The 24,528-nt window shown below is 54.0% G+C and overlaps 2 protein-coding genes across 3 annotated transcripts; one reads left to right on the forward strand and one right to left on the reverse strand.

The window, feature by feature from the left end:
- Positions 1 to 850: 850 nt before the first annotated feature.
- Positions 851 to 10,206, reverse strand: LRIT1 (leucine-rich repeat, immunoglobulin-like and transmembrane domains 1). Its single transcript, XM_012648036.1, has 4 exons — positions 10,071 to 10,206; positions 5,920 to 6,386; positions 3,297 to 3,602; positions 851 to 2,035 (listed from the first exon to the last, which is right to left on the reverse strand). The coding sequence occupies exons 1-4, from the start codon at positions 10,190 to 10,192 to the stop codon at positions 1,059 to 1,061; spliced, it is 1,872 nt and encodes a 623-aa protein (XP_012503490.1). The 5' UTR covers positions 10,193 to 10,206; the 3' UTR covers positions 851 to 1,058.
- Positions 10,207 to 12,160: 1,954 nt separating this feature from the next.
- On the forward strand, positions 12,161 to 21,481 carry RGR (retinal G protein coupled receptor). 2 transcript variants are annotated; one of them, XM_012648008.1, is made up of 7 exons: positions 12,161 to 12,270; positions 13,851 to 14,007; positions 15,022 to 15,147; positions 17,732 to 17,881; positions 19,270 to 19,387; positions 20,531 to 20,644; positions 21,125 to 21,481. In XM_012648008.1, exons 1-7 carry the CDS (start codon positions 12,192 to 12,194, stop codon positions 21,254 to 21,256), a joined length of 876 nt encoding a protein of 291 aa, XP_012503462.1. In that variant the 5' UTR covers positions 12,161 to 12,191; the 3' UTR covers positions 21,257 to 21,481. The 2 variants fall into 2 exon arrangements, with proteins under 2 accessions (XP_012503462.1, XP_012503468.1); XM_012648014.1 differs by lacking the exon at positions 20,531 to 20,644.
- Positions 21,482 to 24,528: the final 3,047 nt, after the last annotated feature.

Consider the following 24,528-nt stretch of genomic DNA (forward strand, 5'->3'; position numbering starts at 1 on the left):
CAGATCCCTCCATTCGGACATTCTGAAGGCAAATCAGCAGTGATCTCTTGGGCATCATCCAAAACTCTAGAATTTATTGGAAATCAAGTGATTGTCTCTAGGCAGAATAGCACCCAGAGAAAAAAATGTTAGAATTGACTGAGAATAGTGTGTACAAGTGCAGGGAGTATGTATGTGTTTGTGTTAGTGCAAATGAGTGACCACAAATATGACTAATGCATAGAGAGACTGTGTGTGCGTGAGTGACTATGAGTTAGCACACATGTAATCAAGATGCAGTACAGGAGGGTGGGACGGACTGTTGACCATGGAGCCCAACTGCCTGGTCCAAATTCCAGAGCTATCATTGCCTAGCTATGTAATTGTGGGCAATACAGTAGATTAGATCTCTGTTCAGCAAATACTCGCTTTCCCCACCATCACCTTCATGGAAGAAGTGTCCTTACTTGCCCCATTAAAATTGGGTTTGGCCATGAGACTTGCTTTGGCAAATAGAATGTGGTCAGAAGTGGCAGTGCTCCAGTTCTGAACTGAGAACTTAAGAGGCAGTGAATGATTTTGCTCATTCCTCTGATACCGTCTGACCTCACCGGGAAAGAAGCCACCGCTCCTCTCCAGCCTGGGCTCCAAGTGAGACACAGAGCAGAACCACCTCAGTCAACCCACAGACCTGTGAAGGTGAAAATAAGTGTTTGTCATTGTATACCACTGAGATTTTGCTTTTATTTGTTAACACAGCAAAAATTGACTGATACGGGCAAGTTACTTAATCCCCCCAGGAAAATGGAGAGAATAGTGCTACCTGCTGCAAATGGTTGTGATAAGAATTCAATGAGTTAATGCAGATTAAGCACTCACAACACTTCCCGGCACATAGTAAGTGCTTAATAAGTATTAGCCGTTGCTGCTGCTGCTGCTGCTGTTGTATGTAAGTGTCTGAGTAAGCAGGTACTCGAGCGGATAAGAGTGGGTGAGCGTGTATTCAGGTATCACAGTGAGTGTGTGAGAGTCAAAGGACAGTGGACGGGGCAGGCGTGTGAGTGGCAGGAGCTCGCCCCTCAGCAGAAGTACTCGTTCATCCGTCTGCCTCCCCTGCCCCCCAAGGCCTGGGAGTCCAGGCTGGAACGGGCCGAGAGGAGCCTGTCGGCCTCGCTGAGACTGTGCCGGGACAGCTCCTCCAAGCCATCGTCGCTGTGGTCCAGCCTCTCCAGGTTGACATAGGTGCCCGTGGCCTCGGTGGAGCCCCTGGTGCGGCACTTGCGGCAGCGTCTCTGGAGAGCTCCGCAGCAGACTAGCAGCGTGAGAGGCACAGCGATGACAGCGGCCACGCTGATCACCACCACGTTGATGAGCCGCTGGGTGCCCTCGGCGTCCACCACCTCGTCGGTGGAGAAGATGACGCACTGCTCCTTCCGGGGCACCAGGCCCCGCACGCAGACACATGCCACGTACTTAGTCTTGGGCACCAGCCCGTGGATGGTGACACTGGTTTTCCCAGGCTGCACAACCACTCGCCGCATGTTGCGCTGCCCAAAGACGGCATAGAGAACGCTGAAGGCAGTTGTGTTTTTAGCCTGGGGGGCCTTCCACACCAAGGACACGCTGTGGTAAGTGTCCCCCACCACCTTGAGCGACCTCACCATGCGGGCCTCCTGGGGTTCCACCTGCCCGGCAGAGGGCTCTCCGAGGGCACCCATCTGGAAGTGCTGGAGGGTCAGTTCCTCCTTCATGCCGGGCACAGAAGGCCCAGTGGCCAGGACGGCAGGTTCTGGGATATGGGGGACATGCCTCGCCACCAGCTTGTTGTTGTAGACGGCAGCTTCCGCCCCCTCGCCTGTCCTTGCCCACAGCACCCCTGGGCTCCCACTGTGCTCTGGGGAAGTCTGGGAGTCAGTGACAATCAGGGAGATGACAGTCTCGGAGGCCCCCAGGAAGTTCTTGGCCTGGCAGACGTAGTCTCCAGAGTCAGGGTAGGACACCGCAGGCAGGCCCAGCAGACTCCAGCTCGTGCCGTCACTGGACACTTCCTGGCGCACTGGGAGAAAAGAGGCACAAATGGGAGAATGAATGAGCCCATCTGCCCCATGCTCCCTTCCAGGGCCAAGTTCACAGCCCCTGGGCTGCAAACAGCCTATCGAAGACCCCGTCACCCTGAGAAAACACTGGCAGTCATTCAACTTTTCTTAGACCAGCCGAGGGGATCAAGATTGCCTTGAGCTCAAATTTGGGGAGCCCCTGGAGGCCCAGCCTAAGGCAGAACCTAAGAATGACATCCCTTCCAAATCTGACATGTTCAAACTGTGTTCATCAGGGCCCTGGAGTTCTGCAGAGGTGACACCTCAGGGCGGCAGGCAGGTGCACTGGGGGAAGGTGGATCTGGGTGACCGTGGGGCCAAGGCTGGCTGGACATGCCCTGCCCACCCTGCCCGGCCCCTCTGCTGCTTCAGCTGGAGTATTTTCACCCTCCTGTTTTACGTAGAGGAGTCCCTCATACAATTGTGCTTATACATTGATTTCAAACCCACTGTCCTAGAGCAGTGGTTACCAACCTTGTTGAGAGAGACACAAAAGAAAACTGGGAGGGATAAGAGGCCAAGTGCTAAGAAATCCTCCTCTTTTCTTTCATTCCTCCTCAACTTTCTTTCTACCTGCAGGTGGCCAGGACTTCTGCAAATGACCCCCACCCCCTGCCATGACAGAGACAAGCCACCTCTGTCCGCACCGCATCGCAGAAAGAGCACACACCGTGCAGTCAGCTAGATTGTACGGGCTGTGTGATGCAGGCCACGCATTTAACCTCCCAGAGCCTCAGTTTACTTGTATACAGAATAAGAAGAATAATCAGGCTGCTCTTTAAAGTTCAATGACATCGTGAGCATAATACACTTAGCGCAGTGCTAGATCCACGCCAGGAGCTCAATAGATGGTAATTCTCATCATTAATTACTCCAGGTGATTCTGGCTTAGTATTTACAGAAGGGAATCTTACTATAAATATTAAATACACTAAGAGGATGTCTTCTACCAAAAAGTCAGCTTTTTGCTCCTCTCAGAATGGGCCCTGAGTTTCCCACAGAGTACCTGGTGGAAATGACAAGACAGGTTGAGAGCCATCAGCATGACTGAATCTGCTGCCCCCATTCGCTGCCCCCGGGCAGACCCTGTCCCACCCCACGCAGACAGCTGGGAGCCCAGCCTTGCTCAGACAGCTTCCCTCTGGCCCTGCGCTCTCTGCATTGGGACGCCCTGCCTGCCCCCGCCTGGATCTCGGCACAGCATCCCTGTCTCTCACACACCTGTGCCGTTGAGGGGGCTGCCACTGGCCCTTCTCCAGCTCATCTCGGGCCCAGGGACCCCGGTGGCTCCACAGCGTAGCAATGCTGTGCTGCCCAAAGAGGACTTGACACTGGCCACCCCCGGACGGAGCTCCGGGCCCTGGCACTTCCTCAGTTCCAGCTGGCTGAAGGCCACTCCGGCCAGGCTGCGCGGACTGGCACACCTCACCCGGGTCTCGATGAAGGCCAGGTTTGGGGCCCAGCCATCCAGGAAATGGACCAGGTCATAGAGTCTGCAGTCACACACCCAGGGGTTGTCTTGCAGCCCTGCAGGGGTGAAAAAGAAGACAAGATATTCAGATAGATCAGCAGGTCCCACTCCTCTTCCCCCAGGGAGGACAAGGCAGATCCTCAGCTCAGAGTCAGCAGCACTAGCCCCTGGGCCCGGCAAGGCCAGCTCCTCGCCTTGCTAGTTTTATGACTGAAATCTGATTCTTCATCTTGAACGACAGCATTAATTCCCTTTCAGGGTTGCTGTAAGCATAAACAAAGATAAATCATATTAAGCACTGGGTAGGCCATACAGCATAATGACAAAATTGGCAATTACTTTTGCCATTCTCGGACTGAACTTTTCAGGCCATTGGCCAGGCAATATTTCTGCAATAATTACAATATGCCAAAATCCAATTCTAGAAATGCTTCACTGGCCCCCAATCCCCATCCTCCTAGGATAAGTGACACTTTCAGCATCACCTGAGCAATGAAGGTGGCTGCTCTGAGCCACGGTCCCTTTGATATAGGTTCAAATGGGGGTAAATAGTGGAGTGAAGAGGCCAGAAAATCAAATCCTAGGGTATATCCCCAGCCTCTTTACTCTAAAATTGAACATGTTTATAGAGCTAAAAGTAGGTAGCTGCACCCACTCTGTCAAAGAACCGTATAAAGATAGAGTGGTACCATGTCTCCTCAACTCTAATGCACAATTCCTTCTTATAGGTTTGCATTTCTGAAATGCAAGATAAATGCATTTGATGTGATGTCCCTTTTATCCTCCAAAGACTGTTATTAAATTTGATAGTCTAATAATAAATGACATCGTGTACATTTACATACATATATTTGATATATTTGGAAGGGGGAATGTCAAAGAGTTGGGGAGGGTTAATTCAGACCTGGTTGTATATTCATGACTCCCAGGTCCCTTTGAGCACTAACTAAGGGTGCCAGTTTCTTCTCCCACCTCCCCTTCACCCCATCTTACCAGTGCTGCTGCCTTGTGTCACTGGTTAAATGCCTTTAATGATATGTCTGCAACCCAAGACTCATCAACGCCCAGCTCTGGTGGTGAGCTATCTGGCTGTCACTTTATCACAACAGGGTTGAAGAGAATCAAGGCAAAAAGCAAAGTTATAGGACAGTGAAATTTTCAACTGTCAAATTGCAAAAGTTAAACATTTTGACCATTTTAATTGTTAGCTCCATGAGTGAATAGATTTTCATCTATTTTGTTCTCTGCTGTTTCCCCAGCACCCAGAATTGGAACACACTCAAAAATACTTGCTGGGTGAAAACATGAATGAGTGGTCTTACACATTTACTGAGTGGAGTGAGAATTGCCCCCCCCCTTTAGAGACTATCGGATTGATTTTTAGATGTCTAATATGCACACTCTGTGACCTAGAAATTCCACTTCTCTGCTCCTATCCTGGAGAAACATTTGTACGTGTGCACCAGGATGCATTGCCAGGAATGTTCTCTGTGGCATCGTAGGTTTTAACGAAATAATGGAAACAATCTGCAAGTCCACTAAACGGGGAATGGCTAGATAAACTATGGTATAACTATGTTTACCCTATAAACAAAGTATACTATGGAATATTATACAGTAGTTTAAACAAATGAACTTGATCCATTTGTAGTAATTTAGACAGATCTCCAAGATATATTGTTGGGTCAAAAAGTTACTGATTAATGCATATAATATGACAAAATTTTACATAAGACACACATAACTTTTCTGTGCGCATGTATGTATGTGTGTATACATGTATGCATATGTAAATATATCTTAAAAGATTTGCAAACAACTATAATAGTATCTACCTTTGGGAAGGGGTTGGAATAGGAAGAGAGGACAAGAGGGTCTTTGGCATTTTCTGTGATGTTTTAAATGTTTACATATATTCATGGATGAGTCGTATAATTCAAATTAATTATCCAGAGTGAGTTACACCTCCATCTGTCATCCTCACAGCCAGGTGCCTTGGGCGGGAGAGGAGGATCTGGTTCACCTGGTAAGCCATTGGTTTGTTATGAACAGGAAAGAAGCCGCGAAATACAGCGCCAGCTGGCGTATGTGCCAACCCATTCAACTCTCAGCTGGGAAATTGAGTCTCAGAGGACCTTCTCCTGTGCGACCCAGTTGTGTGACCCGGAAGACCTCTCCTGTCACACTGGGATTTGAACTGCCACAGTCTGGCTTGGGCCTTGAACTCCTAAACTTGCTACTCTCGTCGATCTCACTCGGTTTTCACACAGGCCCGGAAAGCAGGTCTGATGTCACTTTTCTAGATAAAGAATGGAAACTCAGAGGGGCGTGGTATCCTGCCTAAGACCCCATGCGAAGGATGCCGTCTCTTACCTAGGACCAGTCTGGTATGGTGGCCGGGGACGAAGAGGCCCGTCTTCAGCGGAGCCCAGGTGCCCAGCAGCTCCTGCGGGAGCCTCAGCAGCTGGTTGCCGGAGAGGTCGAGGAAGGTGAGGTTGCCCAGGAAGCGCGCGGCCTCGGGCGGCACGGCAGACAGGCGGTTGGCCTGCAGGTCCAGCAGGCGCAGCTGGGGGGCGTCCCTGAGCGCCGCCCAGGGGAAGGCGACCAGGCGGTTCCCGGGCAGCCGCAGCTCCCGCAGGCGGCGCAGGCCCCGCAGCATGAGCGCGCTGAGCTCGCCCAGGGCGTTGTAAGGCAGCCACAGCTGCTCCAGGCGGCCCAGGGGCCTGAAGGCCTCGCCGGGCACCTTGCGTATGGCCGTCCGCTCCAGGCGCAGTCTGGAGGTGTCCGGAGGGATGGACGCTGGGGGCAGGGTCATGTCGGGGTCGTTGCACACCACAGTCCTGGTCACAGAAATGGGGGATATTTGAGCGGGGGTCCCCGGGCGGGGATCGCCCACTGCTACCTCCCTTCACGAGGCCTCCGGGTCTGCCTGTTACCCCAGGACACCAACACCAACACGGGCCCCAAGCCCTGGGAGCTCTGGGAGGGGCCCGGAACAAGCAGCCTCGCTTTTTCCCTTTGGGAGCGGGGGTCTTGCTTTCAGAGCCTTTCACAAGGGTCCCAGGAGGGCCATCTGGTCTTCACTGGCCTGCAAGACCTCACACTCGCTGTCCCACTGTTAGGGCCCATGACAGCCCGCAGCACCTGCAGTGCACCGAGAATGAGCAGTAGTAATAAATCCTGCGATCACCTCGTGCAGTGTTACCTTGCATATGTGTTAAAGTGTTTGTTAAATTACACCTCAATTTTTGTAACTGTTTGGCTTTTCATCGTATTTTAAAAAATATACCAGAGGCATCAAAAATGGAAGCACCCTAGGTCTCTCCTGACTCTGAGTGTCCATGAGATGACCAAGGTGCGCAAAAGTTGGGACTTGGCAGCCACACAGCTGGGTCCACATCTGGGCTCTTTGCTGGCTGTGTGTCCTTGAGTACGTTAAGTAACCTCTGTTTTCCTCAGTTTTGCCATCATAAAAGACCCCACTTCACTGAGCGATTATGGGGTTTAAATGAGATAATGTATGTACGAGCCCAGCATGCTGCCTGACACCCCAAACGAGCCCAGGGCTACTGATCACCGTTGTAAATTCTGCATCTCAGCCCTGCAAGTAAATTGGGTCAGTCGTATCAGCTCTTTCTGCCCAAAGCATGACTTCTGAAACCTTATTCTATTAAGTTTGAGACTAAAGCAAAGGACAGCGAGACAACAGGAAGCAGTCCCCGCCCTTGAGGAACCGACACTGCAGCGCTGCGTTTTATGGGACCAATGTCAGCTGCCCACTCCTATAAGTTACGATGGAAAGGGAACAATTCCCAGGAAGGTAAAACTTGTAGGCTGGGCTTCGAGGACGAGCCCTTGTGCAGCCCCAGTTTCATCTGGAGTGGAGGGCTCTTCTGCTCACACTGGAGGGGACAGGGTGGTCTTGTTTTGTTTTGCTAAGGGAGGTAGTTCTCTTGGCATAACACGACATACTGCTCACATTAGGCCTTCCTGGTGTCACACACCCCACCGGCATCCGTCTTCTTCACTCACACACTCTACTTAGAGGCAGCTGGGCTGGCTTGTTTTTCCTTGTAAATGGTGCCCACAGATGGCACAGACATTCCCACTCACTCATGTTGCTCACATATACATGGAATTCCTACTAAGTGATGGGAGATTCAGAAAAGAATCAGACCCACAGCCCCTGTGCCTGTACAGTTTATAATCTAGCTCAGGAAGAGCACTAAGGCAATGATATTTTTGGCTAATAATGCAATTTGGGTATTGCAGGGAGGAAGGTGTGGATGTAGGTGGGAAGAAGGGAGTTGATGGGAAAACACATCTTGGATGGGAGAGAATACGGTCAAGAGAGGTATTAAGGGAAACCAATAAGAACCCACCATGCTGAGTGTGGTGGCTCAAGCCTGTAATCCCAGCTACTAGGGAGGCTGAGGCGGAAGGATCAGTTGAGGCCAGGAGTTTGAGACCAGCTTGGGCAACATAGTGAGAACCCCGCCTCTAAAAATAAATTTTTTAAAAATTAGCTGGATATGGTGGCACATGCCTGTAGTCCCAGCTACTCGAGAGACTGAGGCAGGAGGATGGCTTGAGCCCAGGAGTTTGAGGCTGCAGTGAGCTATAATTGTGCCACTGCACTCCAGCCAGGGTGACAGAATGAGACCCTGCCTCTAAAAAAGAAAAAAGAAAAAGAATAGCCCAATGCAAGCCTATAGCACAACTCCTCCTATTGGGCAAACTGGGCACAAAGAGGATGGGGACACATCTCTCCAGGTACCCAGCCTGGGCCCTCCCACAGGTACGCACACTCTGTTCACAACTCAGGAATGTGGAGGTGGGCAGGTTGCCCAGGCTGCTCAGATATAAAGGCTGGACTCCTTGAGGGGCCCTGGTTAGGGTCTGAGGAAGGCATCTGAGATGTAAAGGGAAGCCTTGGTTTAACTACACAATCTGTGGCCCTGGCGAGTGGGACCTCAGGGCCCCTGCAGTCTTTCATGGCTTTGTTTCCCTCACAGGACGCTCCATGCAGATGGGCTGGTGCACATCAGTCATGGGACGGTCGGGCAGGCAGAACCAGTTGTAAAAGCTCTGACTTCAGAGGAGGAAATGGCCACTGACACAGAGGCCTTTGAAACTGCCCTTGGAATTTCATCTTCCGTCCTAAGACTGGCTCTACTGCCTGGAACTCTCCCCTGTTCCCCACTCACAGCAACATGACAGATGGGAAGAGTTCTAGAAATGGAACCCAGAATGCCTGGGTTGCAGGACCAGTTCCATCAGTGATGCTGGGTGACTTTGAGCCCTGTGCTCTCTGTGGGTCGTGGAGAAAGCTCTTAGTCACTCTGGTCACACTTCCCTTGGCCATGGGCTATTTCCCAGCCTGCTCAGGGCTCAGCCTGGCTTCCCCTGGGAAGAGTATCCTTACCCTCCATACAGGTTGGAGCCTCAGACACTTGGCCCAAATGGAGCTCTCCCTCTTCCTCAGACCACACAGGGTGTCCTTTCCTGGTGGGCCCTCTCCATCCTCTGGTCCCCTAATCACCCAATCAACTGGACACACATTGCCCAGACCATAGGAAGGGTAGCTCTGGTAACATTGTTCCCCTGGTCAGAGACCATCAGTGGCTCCCACTAGTTATCTAAGGCAAGGGAGAAAGAAAGGATGAAATTCCAGAAGGTTGGAAAGATGATAGGAAAGGCCACTAGCCAGGGGCCAAAATCTCTGTGCAAGTTAGCAAATGTAGAGGTCATTAATGGATAAGCTGAAGAAGTTGGAGAAAAGATGTTTTAAAGACTGCTAAAGAGAAGAAGAAAATGCACCCTAGAGGAAGAGCAAGGGTCCACAAAGCACAGTGGCCTTGGATCGTCCATGGAAAGGGAGGAGGAGAGCATGGAGGTCTTCCGAGGGAGGAGACGGCGGCTGGGTGGAAGTCAGGAGGAGGCTGGGGTGGAGAGGGCACACTTGCCACGGGTGGGCACTCCCGGCCTTTCAGAGCCCCCGTGGAAAGGGGTCAAGACTGAGGCTCCCAGGGTGGCCGGAGGAGACCCACAGGGGAGGAGTGAGAGGAGGCAGGTGGTCCCATTATGACAGGGTGGTAGGAAACACCTGCGGTGTGACTGGGTATCCCTGGGAGGCAGCAAGGAGAATGGAAGAGGCCTGGGAAAGAGGGGCTGGGGAATTACAGACAGGAAGGTAGAACGGCAGGAAGCAAGAAGGGGAAAAGAAAGAGGTCTTTAGGGAGGGCACCTCTCAAATGGGAGCCTGGAAGAGGGCTCAGAAAGGACTTCCTGGAACTGGCATACCTGTGCCCCACCCCTGCCCCATGTGTAAAGGTACCTGCTACGTCTTGGACAGAGCCATCCCCTTGCTTGCTGGAAGAGAATGCAGCGCGGACCACCCCCGCAGGAACCTGGGATCTCACCCGGCCTCAGTCTGAGGGCCCTGCCTCCAACCCCTTCCAACCCAGCCTAGCTGGAAACGCGAAGGGGGCTCAGCCACCCACCCCACATACCCAGTGCCATACCTGGCCTTGCTGCCATCGCCTAGAATATGGAGGCTGCAGCTGCACAGAGATGGGCAGGAGCCCCGGGCCTGGGGGGGCCACCCAAGGGCCAAGAGCCAGAGCATGCCCACTGCCAGCCTCATGACTCCTGGCTCCTTTCCGGTCCCAGCAGGGGCCTGTCCCAGGACTGCTCTGTCCTGCCAGCCCAGCAAGCCCAGCAGCAGCCCACTTGCTCATCGGCCCCCGACACCCGCCCCTGAGGCCATGGGATAAACACGGACAGGCTGGGGATTAGAGGGGGAGTCCCAGCCACAGCACTCAGCGGCTTATTGCTTTCTGAATCACCCAGTCCTGAGGGGGAGGGAGTGAGGGACCCCCTTCCATAGCCAAAGCACCCCATGCCAACCAGGCTGTGGACAACACAGACCCCACTGGGGTGCTGGGCTCAGGGAAGATGGAGACAGAACCCTGGCTTCTAATAAAGGCCTTTGGAAATTGGTACTGGGGGTTGAGATCTGTTGAGATCTTCATGCCCCTAGTCGCTCATGCCCATGGGCCTGGGCAGGTCTAGACCAGTGAGGTATGACCCAGCGAGATACCCAGGCCCCAGTGCACACCTAAAATGCCCAGCTCTGTGCCAGGCCTGTTCTAACAACACTGGCTTCCAGGAGCTGTTGGTTTTCATCCCTTACTCTCTTCCAATCCAGCCAACAGGATTTTCCCAATGCTTCCCACCTGTTCCTCCTCCCCAAACCCAGCGACCAGCGTGTCTGTTCCCTCATCTCTGCCTCTTCCTCCTTCTGTCCTCACCTAGCTGAACTCTACCCTCTGTTCCTGGCTGTGTCCTGCTTCCCGTCTTTGGTGATCTTGCGGGCGTGGAAAAAGGACTGACATAGGTATTAACCGACAACCTAAGATAGAAACTAGGAAAGGCAGGAAATAGAATGAGTCGCTCCATGAGAGCAAATCAGAAGATGTCAAGGACAAGTGCCTGAGCCCGGGGGGTGATCGGGCTTTGGTTCCAGCTCCATCCATGAGTCACTGAGTGATCCAGGCTGGTTCTTAGCCTCAGTTTTCTCATCTGAAATGGATAATGATATCTAATTCATGGGGTCGTTTGTAGGCTTGTTAGAAGATTCTTCAGCACAGTGCCTGGCCTCAATAAACATTAGCCATATTGCCAGCAGTGCTCTTGGGCTTGGCTTCTTCATGTGATAATGAGTTAAGTTGCACTAGATCAGTGTTTCACGATTCATATTTTACCTCGAGCCAGCACACAACAGTGCATAATGCACCAGTGTTCCAAGAAGTCATTTGGAGAAGCCAAAGCTCTTAGCCTGGGGCCTGGAGCCACTTACCAAAGAGAGCAGCTCTCTACTCCAAGCCAGTGTCCTGGAGACTTTCTGTGCTTGTCTGGCTCGAGTGCTCTGTGGGAGACAGGAAATGCACCCTGAGGTCTATATCCACAATGCATTCTTCTAACTGGGACTTACACAGGCTATGGGCAAAAGACACTTAACATTGCAAACGGGGAACCTGGGAAGAGCCCAACGGTCCCACTCCAGGGCACCTAGCTAGTTAGTGGCAGATTCAGATCCAGAACCCCAGTCTCTAGTCCAGTTGGGGTTCCTTCTCTGACAGCAGGTGACTTCCCAAACCTCATCCTTTCCCCAGTGCTTGTGAGCACACGCATGTGAGCCCACGGGCACACACACACATGCACACAGGCGCTCAGCTTGTCAGTGCTACAAACATGAAAGGTCCTGGCCCCTCTCCAATTCTCAGGAACAGCTGCAGCTCAAATCCTTCCCTGGCTCCCCTCCCTTGGTTATGCAACTCTGTTCCAGTTCGGCCCTCAGCCATACACCATTTGGATTCCCCAACCTTAATCCTGGGCAGTGGGGCTGGGATGAATGAGACAGCTCCATTCTGGCTTCACAAAGGCTGCCCTGTCCAACTGGTGAAGGGGTTCCTTCTGCTGGGGCCAAGAGGATCAGTTAGAGGGGGGAGGCAGCAAGAAGGAGCCCAATGTCTAGCATAATAACCTGCATGTGCCCTCACGAGGGATGGCCCTTTAAAAGGGAGGGGCCTGGCTGTGGGGAGCCAGAGACAGCTGGGCCACGGCAGGGAGGGACAGTGAGGATGGCAGAGCCCGGCACCCTGCCCACCGGCTTCAGGGAGCTTGAGGTGCTGGCTGTGGGGACCGTGCTGCTGGTGGAAGGTGAGCCAGGCAGGACCTGGGGTGCAGCAGGGGCCCAGCGGGTTCTCAGGACTCAAACCGCCGCCGTGCAGCTGGCAAGAAGAGGTCCCCAAACCCAGCAGGGTATCAGGCCCTCTTAGTTGCCTGCTCCTCGGTGCCTGGACCCAGAGGGTCCTCTGACCGCGTACGCCAGCTGGGAGCCAAGACACAGAAGCCAGGCAAGGTCAGGGAGGGAGGGACTTTGAGAGGTGGACATCTGCCCAGGAGATGACCAAGAAGCAGGCTTTAAGATTTTTTATATGCTTCTGGCTGGGAGAAAATTTAATCCACTCCCTGGAAGTCCCGATAAGAATCCCGTGTAGGATCAGGCCCCCGAAAGGCTCTGGAGACAGACAGCTCTGCCACCTGCTCTTGTGTGACTGTAACCAAGTCCCATTTGCTCTCTACCTTCGATGCCTTGACATTCCACACGGGTGGTCGTGCGTGGGAAAGTGGGTACAAAGCGCTAGCCTAGACAGACACCAGGGGCATTTAAGTTCATTCACTCCCATCCTCTCCAGCCCCACCACTACTCCCACCGTGACCCTAACATTTCCCCTCTCGGCGTACTTGGGTCCCTGAGCGGCCTGCCCCCACCTGGAATCCCTAAGGTGCCGCTGTGGCTGGAGCTAGAGGCGGTGTCGATCCTGGAGCAGAGCCGGCCCAAGCTGGACTGATGGGGAACGCAGCCCTTGTTCAAAGCAGATCAGGGCAGCAATCAGCGCATTTTCTCCTAAGAAACTGAAGGTGGAGACGGAATGATAGCCACTAGCCTGGTCCTCTAGGCCCTGCACACAATTGTCTGGTGATTCCAGCCCGTTTCTCCCTTTTCTGAGAGCCCTACAATCTAGAACCCCTCCAGGTCCTCAAACATGCCACAAAACTTTTAAAATACGCTTTATGTATTTGCACATGCTATTCCCTTTTTCTGGAATGCCCTTCCATGTACTGTCCTCCAGGTAAACGCTTACAGTTTTGAAGGCAGGATTCCTTCCTGTCCCTCACCTTGGGTGGGGGAAGCCGAGGCTCAGAGAGCTTAAAGGGCAGCGAGTGAGGGACCAAGCTGAAGTTCAAGGACGGGTCTCTCTGCCTCCTGAGAACTCTCCCCTCAAGTTCACCTCTCTGCCTGGCATCCCGGGCAGCTCCCCGCTCTAATATCGATTCCTCCTTTCTGAGGCTCTCCCTGACATTGCTCCACAGCCCTTGGAGGAGGCATTTTGGAATCCAAAGGACCTGAGTTTGAGTTCCAACTGCACCGCGTACTGGCTGTGCACTTACGCAAGTTAGCTAGCATCCGGGAGACTCGGGCTCCTGGCTGCAGATAGAAGAAAGTATCCAAGTGAAGAGGGAACGAGGTAAAGCCATGTCATGGTGCCTGGCGCATGACAAGTGCTTGGCAGGTGTCCCTGGTGGTGGCCGTTAACAGCACGAACGTGCTGCCCGTGCGGATCGCCCTCCTTGTTGGTCTGGGAGGATGCAGCGGCTCCACTCGCCTCACGGGTCCTGTTCTGACCCCGGCTGGGCCTCAGCGGCCCGAATGCCAGCCCCGCCCTTCCTTTCAGCTCTCTCCGGTCTCAGCCTCAACGGCCTGACCGTCTTCTCTTTCTGCAAGACCCCGGAGCTGCGCACCCCCAGCCACCTGCTGGTGCTGAGCCTGGCTCTTGCGGACAGCGGGATCAGCCTGAACGCCCTCGTCGCGGCCACGTCCAGCCTCCTCCGGTACCAGCCCCCTTTCCCAGTCCACAGGCTCCGGGGCCCTGCCTGGGGCCTCACCTCTGGGCACTGGGCAGCCAGGCCTGAGGGTTCTTCCAACCTACAGAAGAGTGAGCAAGGGCGGAGGGGACAGGCTGAACTGGCTAAATCCGAGTTCCAGATTATCCCTGAAGTACCAGGGCCAGTTTCTGGGAGACAAAGAGATGGCAGGCTGTAACCAGACGACCTGGATTGGAGACGTGGCCTCGTCTAGTTCCGGGCTTCTTTTGCAAATTGGATATTATTGCCTCACTCATAGGGTTGGGTAGAAGCATTGACTTTTATTATTTGTAAATAACTTAAAGCAATGCTTGGCAAGGTGCCCTGAATAAGCGTTTGTGAAAGCAAACAGGATTTGGACTGGTGTGCAAACCAGGGTCTTCTAGCTCGGCTTGGGGATGTGTGTAAGATTGTTTTCTTAAGCAGACTGAACATTCTGCTCTGGTTTGGGGCACTGTGCATGGAGCCCGGAGCCCCCTGGGTGTGAGTGCTCAGGGCTGTCCAACCTGGGGGTCTGAGTCAGCGAGGATTCCTCCGCCCACAATGAACTGAAGCTTCCACCTTTACTCGGCCCATGGGGCTGACAGCTGGGGGACCTGTTCTGCCCCCCGCCTGTGCCTTCACCTGCTGTGTGACTTGGCTTTAGTACCTTTTCCTCTTTGAGCCTCAGTTTCCCCACCTATAGAACGAAGGCGTGAGCTCTCCTGCGACGGAGGCGTCCGGTCACTCAGAGACCCTTCGGCCCAGCCCTGGTGCCGTCGGAGTCGCTAAACCTGCAGAGGGTGCGTTGGGCTCCACGCCTTTGCCCAGTGACTTAAGCTCTAAGGCCTCAGTTTCCTCATAGGGAAAACACAGAAAATAAGGCCCTCACTGGAGGGGCGGGGACGACGCTCAGGAACACACTGCCGAGCTGTGCTGGGCAGGTGTGGGAGGCGGGATGGGAGGAGGGAAGGGGTCGCTGGTGCCCGGTGTCTCCCACAGGCGCTGGCCCTACGGCTCGGATGGCTGCCAGGCTCACGGCTTCCAGGGCTTCGCGACGGCGTTGGCCAGCATCTGCGGCAGCGCGGCCATCGCCTGGGGGCGCTATCACCACTACTGCACCCGTAGGTCTCTGGGCTCCCCGTGGCACGTGGGGAGGATAAGGGGCGGGCGGGGGTGGTAGGAGCAAGGGCTGCTCTGAGTGTCCCAGTGCAGGGGAGCACGGGGGCTGTGAGTGTGCAGGAGACCTATCGAGACCGCCTCTCGCAGTCGAGACAGGTGGGCAAGTCAGGAATCCTCTCTTAGTCTTTTCCTTTGTGAGATGCTTTTAATAACCAACCTCAGTTTTATTTTGAAAATCAAATGAGGTCATGGATACAGAAAATGGCCTCGCAGACGGGCACTTCTGGGGACAGAGAGGCCGTGTGAATGTGTGTGCAGCTGGGCATGTGCCCTGGCTCCTCGCACCTCCACGGGGCCTCTGCTGGGGATTCACGAAGATTGGTCCAGGTCTAGATTTCCCAGGCTGCAGTGCCAAATACCATCCTCATAATGGGCCGTATCAGTGTACCACCTGCTCTGTTTTTACTTGATATTTTTTTCTTAAGAGTGACTTACTTGCAAAAATTTAAACACCTGCTTTAATTTCATTCTAAATAATATCTGTGATAGCACAGATTTAATGTTCTTATCATTTTAATACACATCAAAATAAAAACAAGTTCATCCAGAGATTGTCTAGGATCCCACACTCCACCAGGGGTGTGTAACATGCTTCGGGGAGCCATGGCTCAGCTAAGTCCCACAGCAAATCCCCAGCTTGCAGCCTAGGATGCAGAGGCACAGAGAAGTTAAGGAGCTTGCCCAGGGTCACACAGCTAGTGAGGGCAGAGCTGTAATTGAGCGTGGCCTGGACATTTCCAAGTCCTGAGCTATGGATTTGCCCAGCACGGAGGCTGCTGTGGGGTCCATGGCCAGCCTCAAGCCTTGGGCATGGCCCCTTCGGAATCCACAGACCTGGCCCGGCCACCGTCACATGCACACCCCTGCCCTCAGCAAAGCCACGACCCTCACAAGTCTCTCCTATCACGTGCCTCTCTCCAGGCCAAAACAGCCGCCTTTGTTTTTATCATTCCTAGTGAGGATAGGACAGCCCCTCCTGCCCACCTGGCCTTGGATTGCCTCTCCCACTACTCCTGTCCCAGAGCTTGCCCACAAAGCTCCCTCGGACCATCACACACACACACACGCACACACACACACACACACACACACACACACACCACCTTCTCAGACAGCAACAGGCTTCTCTGCCACAGTACAGAACAGTTCATCCCTGTGCTGGGGCCTCAGATCAAAGCCCTTCCTGTACTGGAGGGCACAGCAGAGCACTTTGAAGACACGAGGACGGAGGAGGTGGTCTGAGCTCACCTATTCCATCACTGGGTGGCCATGGGCTTGTCACTTTGGTCATCTCTTTCTAAAGCCAAAAGACTGATGCAACACATGGATCCAGGTGGTTATTAATTGTTGTGTCCACAGTTGGGATTGGGAGTTTCCTAGTCTACCTCAGCTATTATAACACAATATCATAGACTGGGGGCAAAACCAGAAATTTATTTCTCACAGTTCTGGAGGTGGGGAAGTCCAAATTCAAGGGCCAGCATGGTCAGGTTCTGGTGAGGGCTTGGTTCTGGGTTTGTAGATGGCCGCCTTCTTACTGCGTCCTCACTTGGAGAGAGAGAGATTATCGCTCTTGTGCCCCTTCCCACGAGGGCACTAAGCTCATCATGATTGCCCCACGCTCATGACCTCCCAAAAGCTCTACCTCCAAATGCCATCACATTGGGAATTAGGGTTTCAACATATAAATTTGGGGGAACACAAACATTCATTTCATATCAGGGGATCACATCCAAGCAAACTCTATCTGGGGCCGTATCGGTAGAAGCAAAGGGTCAGATCTAGGAGATCGTAGACATATTCTTCTCTTCTGATCAAACCCCACCAGGAGTCCTGTCCTCTGCCCTGGGGTCTGGTCTACAAAGGAGTGTGACAAACCCCAGACAGAGGAGGGCACCTGGGAAAGGCATCCTGAAGCCAGGTCCAGGGGCAGCGACTGCATGGGAAGGGCTGAATGACACTCCAGCGGGAAGGGGGCATGGGGGAGGGGACAGAGGAGGTCAGCCAGTGGGGCTGGATCACACCAAAAGAGGCTGCTGGGACTCAGACTCTGCCACTGGCACTGAGGTGGGGCTCCAAACCCAAGTCAAGGGTTCTCACTGGGTATCCTGGAAGCGGAGACAGTGGCCCACTTCAGAGCAAGAGCCAAGGATGGTGGAAAGACCAGACTTCCACTTCCCTCCCCTACCACTCTCAGCTGCACCTCTGCCCCTGCCTCTTCCCTAACCTTGGCTTTGGGAAACACATCTGCCTCTTTGCCACCCCCTCCTTCTCTCTGTCCTCTGAAGAAGATGGTATAGTGTCTGCTCAGAGACCTTCACCTTCCATTATCTCCTCTATTCTTCACAACAACACTCAAAGGCAGAGATCATCATTACCATTGTGGGAGAGAAAACTGAGGCCCCAAGCCATTAAGCATAGAGCTGGGATTTAGGGACACTCTTCCTGACCATATAGTCCATTCCTTTTCACTCTGCCAAGAGACCGCCTCGTCACAACCTCCTCTTCCTCCTCTGTCCCACACAGGCAGCCAACTGGCATGGAACACAGCCATCTCCCTGGTGCTGTTTGTGTGGTTGTCTTCTGCCTTCTGGGCAGCCCTGCCCCTCCTGGGTTGGGGCCACTATGACTACGAGCCACTGGGGACATGCTGCACCCTGGACTACTCCAGAGGGGACAGGTGAGGTGGGAGGAGCAGCTTTCAGGCTCCCTTCCACGAGAATCTTGGCTTTGAGCCCCCGTAGAAAGGGTGCCCCAGCTGAAAATCCAAATGGGGAAATGTCACCATTTGGCAATCTCAACACCATGGCCATGATACCCACCAGCAGGTAGACAGTGGGACTGGGAAAAGCCTTTTCTGAAGACTGGCCCAGTGATGGGAATTTTATGCAAATTGGGGCCCAGAGTTGAGCCCCAGAATGACCATCATATGGTGAGCCTTGGCTTGTGTTGGTTACAATAGTCACAGAGCCCCACCATTCCTTTGCCATCTTCAGCAGAGTCACCTGTCCCAGCTCTGACCTCATCCATTCCTAGAGGGATCCAGGCCCGCAGTATAATAGATTCAAAGAACATTAAGGTCTTTGCATAGGCAGGGGCTCCCTGGCATGGAAATCGACTCTAGGAATTCCCTGAACGTCTGCCAGGATCCGATCCCTGGAGAGATAGGACTCTAGGCAGGAAGCTCCCCACCCCCATGGGGGCTGGTGTTCTGGTACTGCTCCATCCAGGTGGCTCTGGGAAGATCAGGGCTTAGGGAGACCTTCTGGGGGCTTCGTTGAGGAGTGGTCACATGGGCTCCAGCCCCCCTTGCTTCCATGTTGCATTTACCTGCTTTACCCAAGACGTTTACTCCCGAAGCATCTGTCCTCATGGCAGGCCTCCCATGTGAAGCCCACTTGAGTTCCCTGTTATGGATCAAGTGTCCCTGCAGTGCAGTCCCCAGCCAGGCTCCACCCAGTCTCTCTGGCAGCCCTTCCTCCCACCTCTCTTCAGTGGACAGCTCCAGGGTGACCGGGTCTTCCCTTCACAAAACGGGAATCTGCCTCCCTGTGACTCGCACCTGTTCCGGGCCAGCCCTCCCACCTCCCTGTGACCAGTTCCCGGGACCCCAGACTCTTCTGTGGTCCCTCCTCCAGTGACACGGTATCCAATCTCCTTGTTGTCCGCAGGCTCCCTTCAAATCCCTGTGCCTAGAACACTCCTTGAAAGTTCCTTCTTCTCAGTCCTCTGACATCCCCACCACTGGGTGAACACATGTCCTAAACTAAAGCGTCCCGTTCTTCGTGCTTGAGGGGCAAACCGGAGGGCAGGGCTGAGCACTTGAACTTGAAGGAGGCCTCTTCCTTCTCTCAGCCCCCGGGGCTCCCAAAGGCAGTTCTAGGAGGACCTCGTAGCTCCCTGGCTCCTAAAGGGAGTTCACTCAAGACCCAGGAGAGAACACACTCTGAGCGCTTGTCTGATGGGGGTGGCTCCCCACATATGACCATCTAGCGCAGGCCGGTGGGCCTATGGGGGCAGCTGAGCATCCTGAGAGCTGACCTCATTCTTCTAACCCCCCTGCCACAGAAACTTCACCAGTTTCCTCTTCACCATGGCCTTCTTCAACTTCCTCATGCCCCTCTTCATCACACTCACGTCCTACCGGCTCATGGAGCAGAAACTCAGGAAGAGTGGCCGTCTGCAGGTACGGACCCACCTCCTAGAGCAGCAGAGATTTCTCAGTCCCTCTCAGGGACATCAGGGAACAGGAACACTGTGGCAGACAGCAACCAGGGGTTTTCTGTGTTTTCAGTCATCAGGAGAAAAATCCAGCCTGTGTACAGCACCGGATGTTAGGCCTGGAAACCGCCCTCCCCTTGCTTGGATCACCAGGGTTTGGGGAGCCGGGGTCAGGACTGCTCAGGTTTACCCAGACCCTGCAACCCCGAGAGCGAGGGCTCGCTGCTGGGCACCTTCCGTGCTGTTACACTTCATTCTTCCCAAGGCTTTGCGGTTTGGCACAAAACTGCAGGCTTTTTAAATGTTACTTTTAAATTACCTTAAGATGTTTAATTTAATCACAGTCTCAGGCGGTTACCCACAACACGAAAAAAATCACACCTGCAAGCACACTTGTCCAAGAAAAACAATACTTCAAAATAAACCATCTTGGCCATTTTTTAATTTCTACATTAATAGTTCCCAACCACAACTTTCTTTTAACTTTGTCACCTGGACATCCTCTAGCAAATGAGTCATGACAAGCAGCAAAGATTAGAACAAAACCAGATGTTAATATTCCTTTATGTGCACTGGCATTTCATCTTTGCAACCACTCTCTGAGGAAGGAGGTTTTATTACTCTGTGTCACAGACTGGCAAATTGAGGCTGAGAGGGGTTAGTTAGCTAAGCGACTCCCCAAAAGCCACACACCTGGTAACCATAGCAGGGCTGGAGCCAAACCAAGTCATGCACCCCCTTGTGGCCCTGGGTGGTCCCAGGGCGTTGCCCACTCCCTGGGTCCACCTGAGACTCACGACATAAAAAAATCACACCTGCAAGCACATTTGTCCAGGAAAAACATTACTTTAGAATAAGCCGTCCTGGCCATTTCTGAGTTTACAGACAAGGCAGCTGAGGTCCAGTAAGCTTAAATAAGAGGCTTAGGGTCACGCAGGCTTCAACAGCAGAGAGGCTCCTCTGGTCCCAAGTTCCTCTGCAGGCCGAGCCCCTTCCTGCAGCCTGGTCCATGCTGCCCAGCCCTGCTGAATGCCAACCTGTCCCCGGCTGCACAGGCCTGCAGGCCACCTGGAGCAAGCTGACGCCACCTGTGCCAATTTCTCCCCAGGTGAACACCACTCTGCCAGCCAGGACGCTGCTGCTCGGCTGGGGCCCCTACGCCCTCCTGTATCTATACGCAACCGTCGCGGACGTGACTTCCATCTCCCCGAAACTGCAGATGGTACCGACACTTCCAGTACCCAAAGCTAGAACCCTCTCTGTCTTTGTGTTTCTCTGTCTCTCCTCGTCTCTCTTTCTGGATTTCCAGCCTCCATGCCAGGCTCTCTCTTTCTTCCTTTGAACACTCACAATGCACAGAGACCTCCCTCACCCTCCTGGGCCACACCAGGCTGCTGCTTGACATTGCCTAAGCCTCATGTGAAATGACAGGGACAGCCAGCCAGATGGTGCACATGCACACTCTGTGACCAGAGGCTGAGATTGGTGCCCAGACGGGAGCATATGGCTCTGGAAGGGAGCGTGTTTCCATGGGGCTCCACGAGCCACACAGCTTGCACCAACTAGTCAGGGATGGCTCAGAGGCTGCGGAACCCAATGATTGGCAGCTGCAGGGGGAGGGGGACTTGAGTCACCACTTGGGAGCAGGGGGAGAGAAGCAGAGGCTTTGAAGCTTCTTTCCTGGACTTTTCTGCCACGACAGGTGCCTGCCCTCATTGCCAAAACGGTGCCCACGATCAACGCCATCAACTATGCCCTGGGCAGTGAGACAGTCTGCAGGGGAATCTGGCAGTGCCTCTCACCGCAGAGGAGCGAGCAGGACCGAACCAAGTGAGCCTGCCGCCCTGGATTGAGCCCCAGGCCGGGGGCTGCCCCAGGAGGCCTTCCCAGGAGCCTCCAGAGCCAAGCCCCAGACACTCATCACCATCCCCAGTGGCCCTTTGGGCCTGGCGCTCGGCTGGACACAAGATTCAGAGACACCAGGCTGCATGAGAAGAGCTGGAGCTTTGGAACCAGCCCTCTGCATGGAGGCTGAGAGACCTCTGCAAAGTCCCTCCTTAACTTTCTAACCTGCAATGTAAGGATCTTAATACGGACTTCACAGGGTCGTTGTGAGGCTTGGATGAGATAACACGTACTCGCCAAGCACATAGAAAATACTTATTAAAACATCCATTAGCTAAGACTTGGCCATACCCTTTAGGGACTCAGTCTCACATAGGAAGGGGTCAAAGCCCCAGGTTTACTCGTGGGAACTCGACCCAGCTTCCAGCGTTCAAACACCACTTACTAAATCATGATCTGGTGCCAGCAACTGACTCTGCCTCTGCGTCCATTCCCCAGCTTGTCAGGTGAGATGACGATAATGGCGACTCAACCGTACAGAAAGGACGAGAAAGTCACCTGTCATGTTAAGTGCTCACTGAGCGTGAGCCACGAGCACACACCAGTCAAAGCCAGCCCCAGGTTATGTGGGACTTGGCCTGCACATTGCTTAAAAATATTTTGGGATTAGTGGCCCACATTTGAAAATCAGGACACTTGATTTAAAATTTCGGATGTCAGGAGATGAGGCTCCAGCAGCCTGCCTTCCTCCGTGGTGGCAGTTTGCAGAGCTCGGGTGGCTCTGCCCTTTGCCCAGGACACGTGCTCTTCTGTCAGCTGTAGTGCACGTGATCCCCGCAGATCCCGTGGACCTCAGGGTTGTGACGCTAACGCAGGTCCCTGGATGTACAACTGCAGCTCCCACAGAGTCAGCACTTCACTGTCCCCACTCCAAGGTGGGACCTTGGCCCTAGAGGGAGGTGGAGATGGTGGGCAGGGAAGCCCAGGCCCACACAGGAAGTCTGGCAGTGGAGGCGCCTGGCCCAGGCACTGTGGAGGCCGCGGGGTTAAAGCCCCGTCCCAAGGATCTGAGGGGAGAAAGAGACAAGTCCCTGGGCTGTGGGTGGGGGGTGTAGTGTAAACAGCCTCCGGGGTCCCTGCAAACCAGGACCTGCCTCTCGGTTTTGCAGATGCAGAAAATCAGGCCACATATGCAGAACTCACAAGACGTTCTCACAAAGCAGGGGCCCGTTCTGTCATTTCGTAAAGGCAGGTGGAGTGGGGAAGGGAGGTAGCCTTTCCATCGCCCCATTTCCAGACCACGCCCTGTGCCAGGCGCTGTGGAGACCAGATGCCACTCAGCCTCACTCCTACGCCCACGGGACCGTTGCCTGAGGCCCTGGAGTTGGGGAAAGGCAGGCAAACCCTGGTGCCTGAGCCAGTGCTGGGCTCGCACACAGGCTGAGTGCGTGACCGTGAAAGCCAGGGGGTCCAGGGTCCGGAGATGCTGACTTTGCCCCATCAATCCTTAAAAGTTCTTTTATCCGGGATCCGCCCCTCACTCCACCATTAGAGATGCTCACTCCCTAAGGGGGATGAGGGAACTCCGGGAGAAAGGAAGGTAGGGGACCTCCAAGCTCAGAGAGGAGGAGTAGAAGACAAGAGTGGCTGGTGTCAGCCTCGTCTAGGAGCCATCCCTGGTGCCTCAGTGAAGAAGGGAAGGCCAGACACATCAGTGTCCTCACCTGCACTCAGAGGTGAGGCAGGGAGGAGGCAGGTGGGCCAGGCTGTGGGCAGGGATGCCTTAAGCTCAGGCCCTGCCTCCCCAGGGCTTCCTGGAGGAGGCGAGGGTGGGCTCTGGCATCTCCACCCGACCTGGGTTGCCAGGAGACAGGAAGGGCTGAAGCAGCACCCAGCTGGAAATGAGCAAAGCCCCAGCTCAGGCGACTCACTTCAGAGCCCCAAGTCTGCCCACACCCCCAAATTCCACTCACAGAATGGGCTTACGGAGCCTCATCAGCTTCGGGCTTTTCTTCCCACGTCCCAGGCACTTTGGGGACCTTGGTCCCCTGTGGACAGACACTGTCTGCCCTCCTTCCCTCCAGCCCCGTGGCAACCCCACGCCCTTCTTTGTAGCAACTCAGCTGCCTCCAGGGGAAGAGGACAACGGAGGCGGCTGAGTCCTGTCTCAGGTCCACCTCCCCGCAGGCCCTCAGCACGGTCACTGAGCTCCCAAGAATCAAAGCCCGGCCACCCCTGGCATGCAGCCAGGACCTGACAGAAGTTACACCCCAGCCCCCAGAGAACCAAGGCTCGCTTTGCTCTGCCCACCTCCAGGGTGGATTCACAGCCCTCAGACTTCTGCTAATTTTCTACAGTGAACATGTATCACTTTCGCAATCAGAAAACATACGTTGGCCTGGTGGGGTGGCTCACACCTGTAATCCTAGCACTCTGGGAGGCTGAGGCAGGAGGATCGCTGGAGCTCAGGAGATTGAGACCAGCCTGAGCAAGAGTGAGACCCTGTCTCTACTAAAAATAGAAAGAAATTAGCTGAACAACTAAAAATATACAGAAAAAATTAGCCGGGCATGGTGGTGCATGCCTATAGTCCCAGCTACTCGGGAGGCCGAGGCAGGAGGATCGCTTGAGCCCAGGAGTTTGAGGTTGCTGTGAGCCAGGCTGACCCTATGGCTCTCTAGCCCCGGCAACAGAGCAAGACTCTGTCTCAAAAAAAAAAAAAGGAAAGAAAAATGTATGTAAAGAAAGAAGTTACTTCTACCTCCCCAGCTGCTACCATTCCTCTGATCTTGGTGAAAGTCTCTTCCCTCCACCCTCACTCTCCGCCTCCCCTCCCTCACCCCCCCCACACACACCCCTCACTCCTGGGGATCAAAGTCCCTCATGTGTCCCTGTAATGCCACCTAGTGGGCACAATGTCCTGCTTCCCGCCAGATACAATGGTTTTTTTGGGGGGGGGGGCATGCCAACAAGGTCCCATGGCCCACGCTATCCATCACTGGCACCACTATGCTCTCTCCAAGCTCCCTGCACCCCAGAGATCTGAGGCCACATTGTAGAAAGGGAGCATGAACAAGGTGAGAAGTCTGAGCCCTGAGAAGTCAGGAAAGAAGAGTGAAAGCAACAGAGACCAAGCGGGAGCCTCATCTGCAGAGCTCAAAGGCTCCCATACCCTTTAGGGACTCAGTCTCACATAGGAAGGGGTCAAAGCCCCAGGTTTACTCGTGGGAACTCGACCCAGCTTCCAGCGTTCAAACACCA

The sequence above is a fragment of the Propithecus coquereli genome, unplaced genomic scaffold, assembly GCF_000956105.1.
Source record: "Propithecus coquereli isolate 6110/MARCELLA unplaced genomic scaffold, Pcoq_1.0 Scaffold109, whole genome shotgun sequence".
Taxonomy (NCBI): domain Eukaryota; kingdom Metazoa; phylum Chordata; class Mammalia; order Primates; family Indriidae; genus Propithecus; species Propithecus coquereli.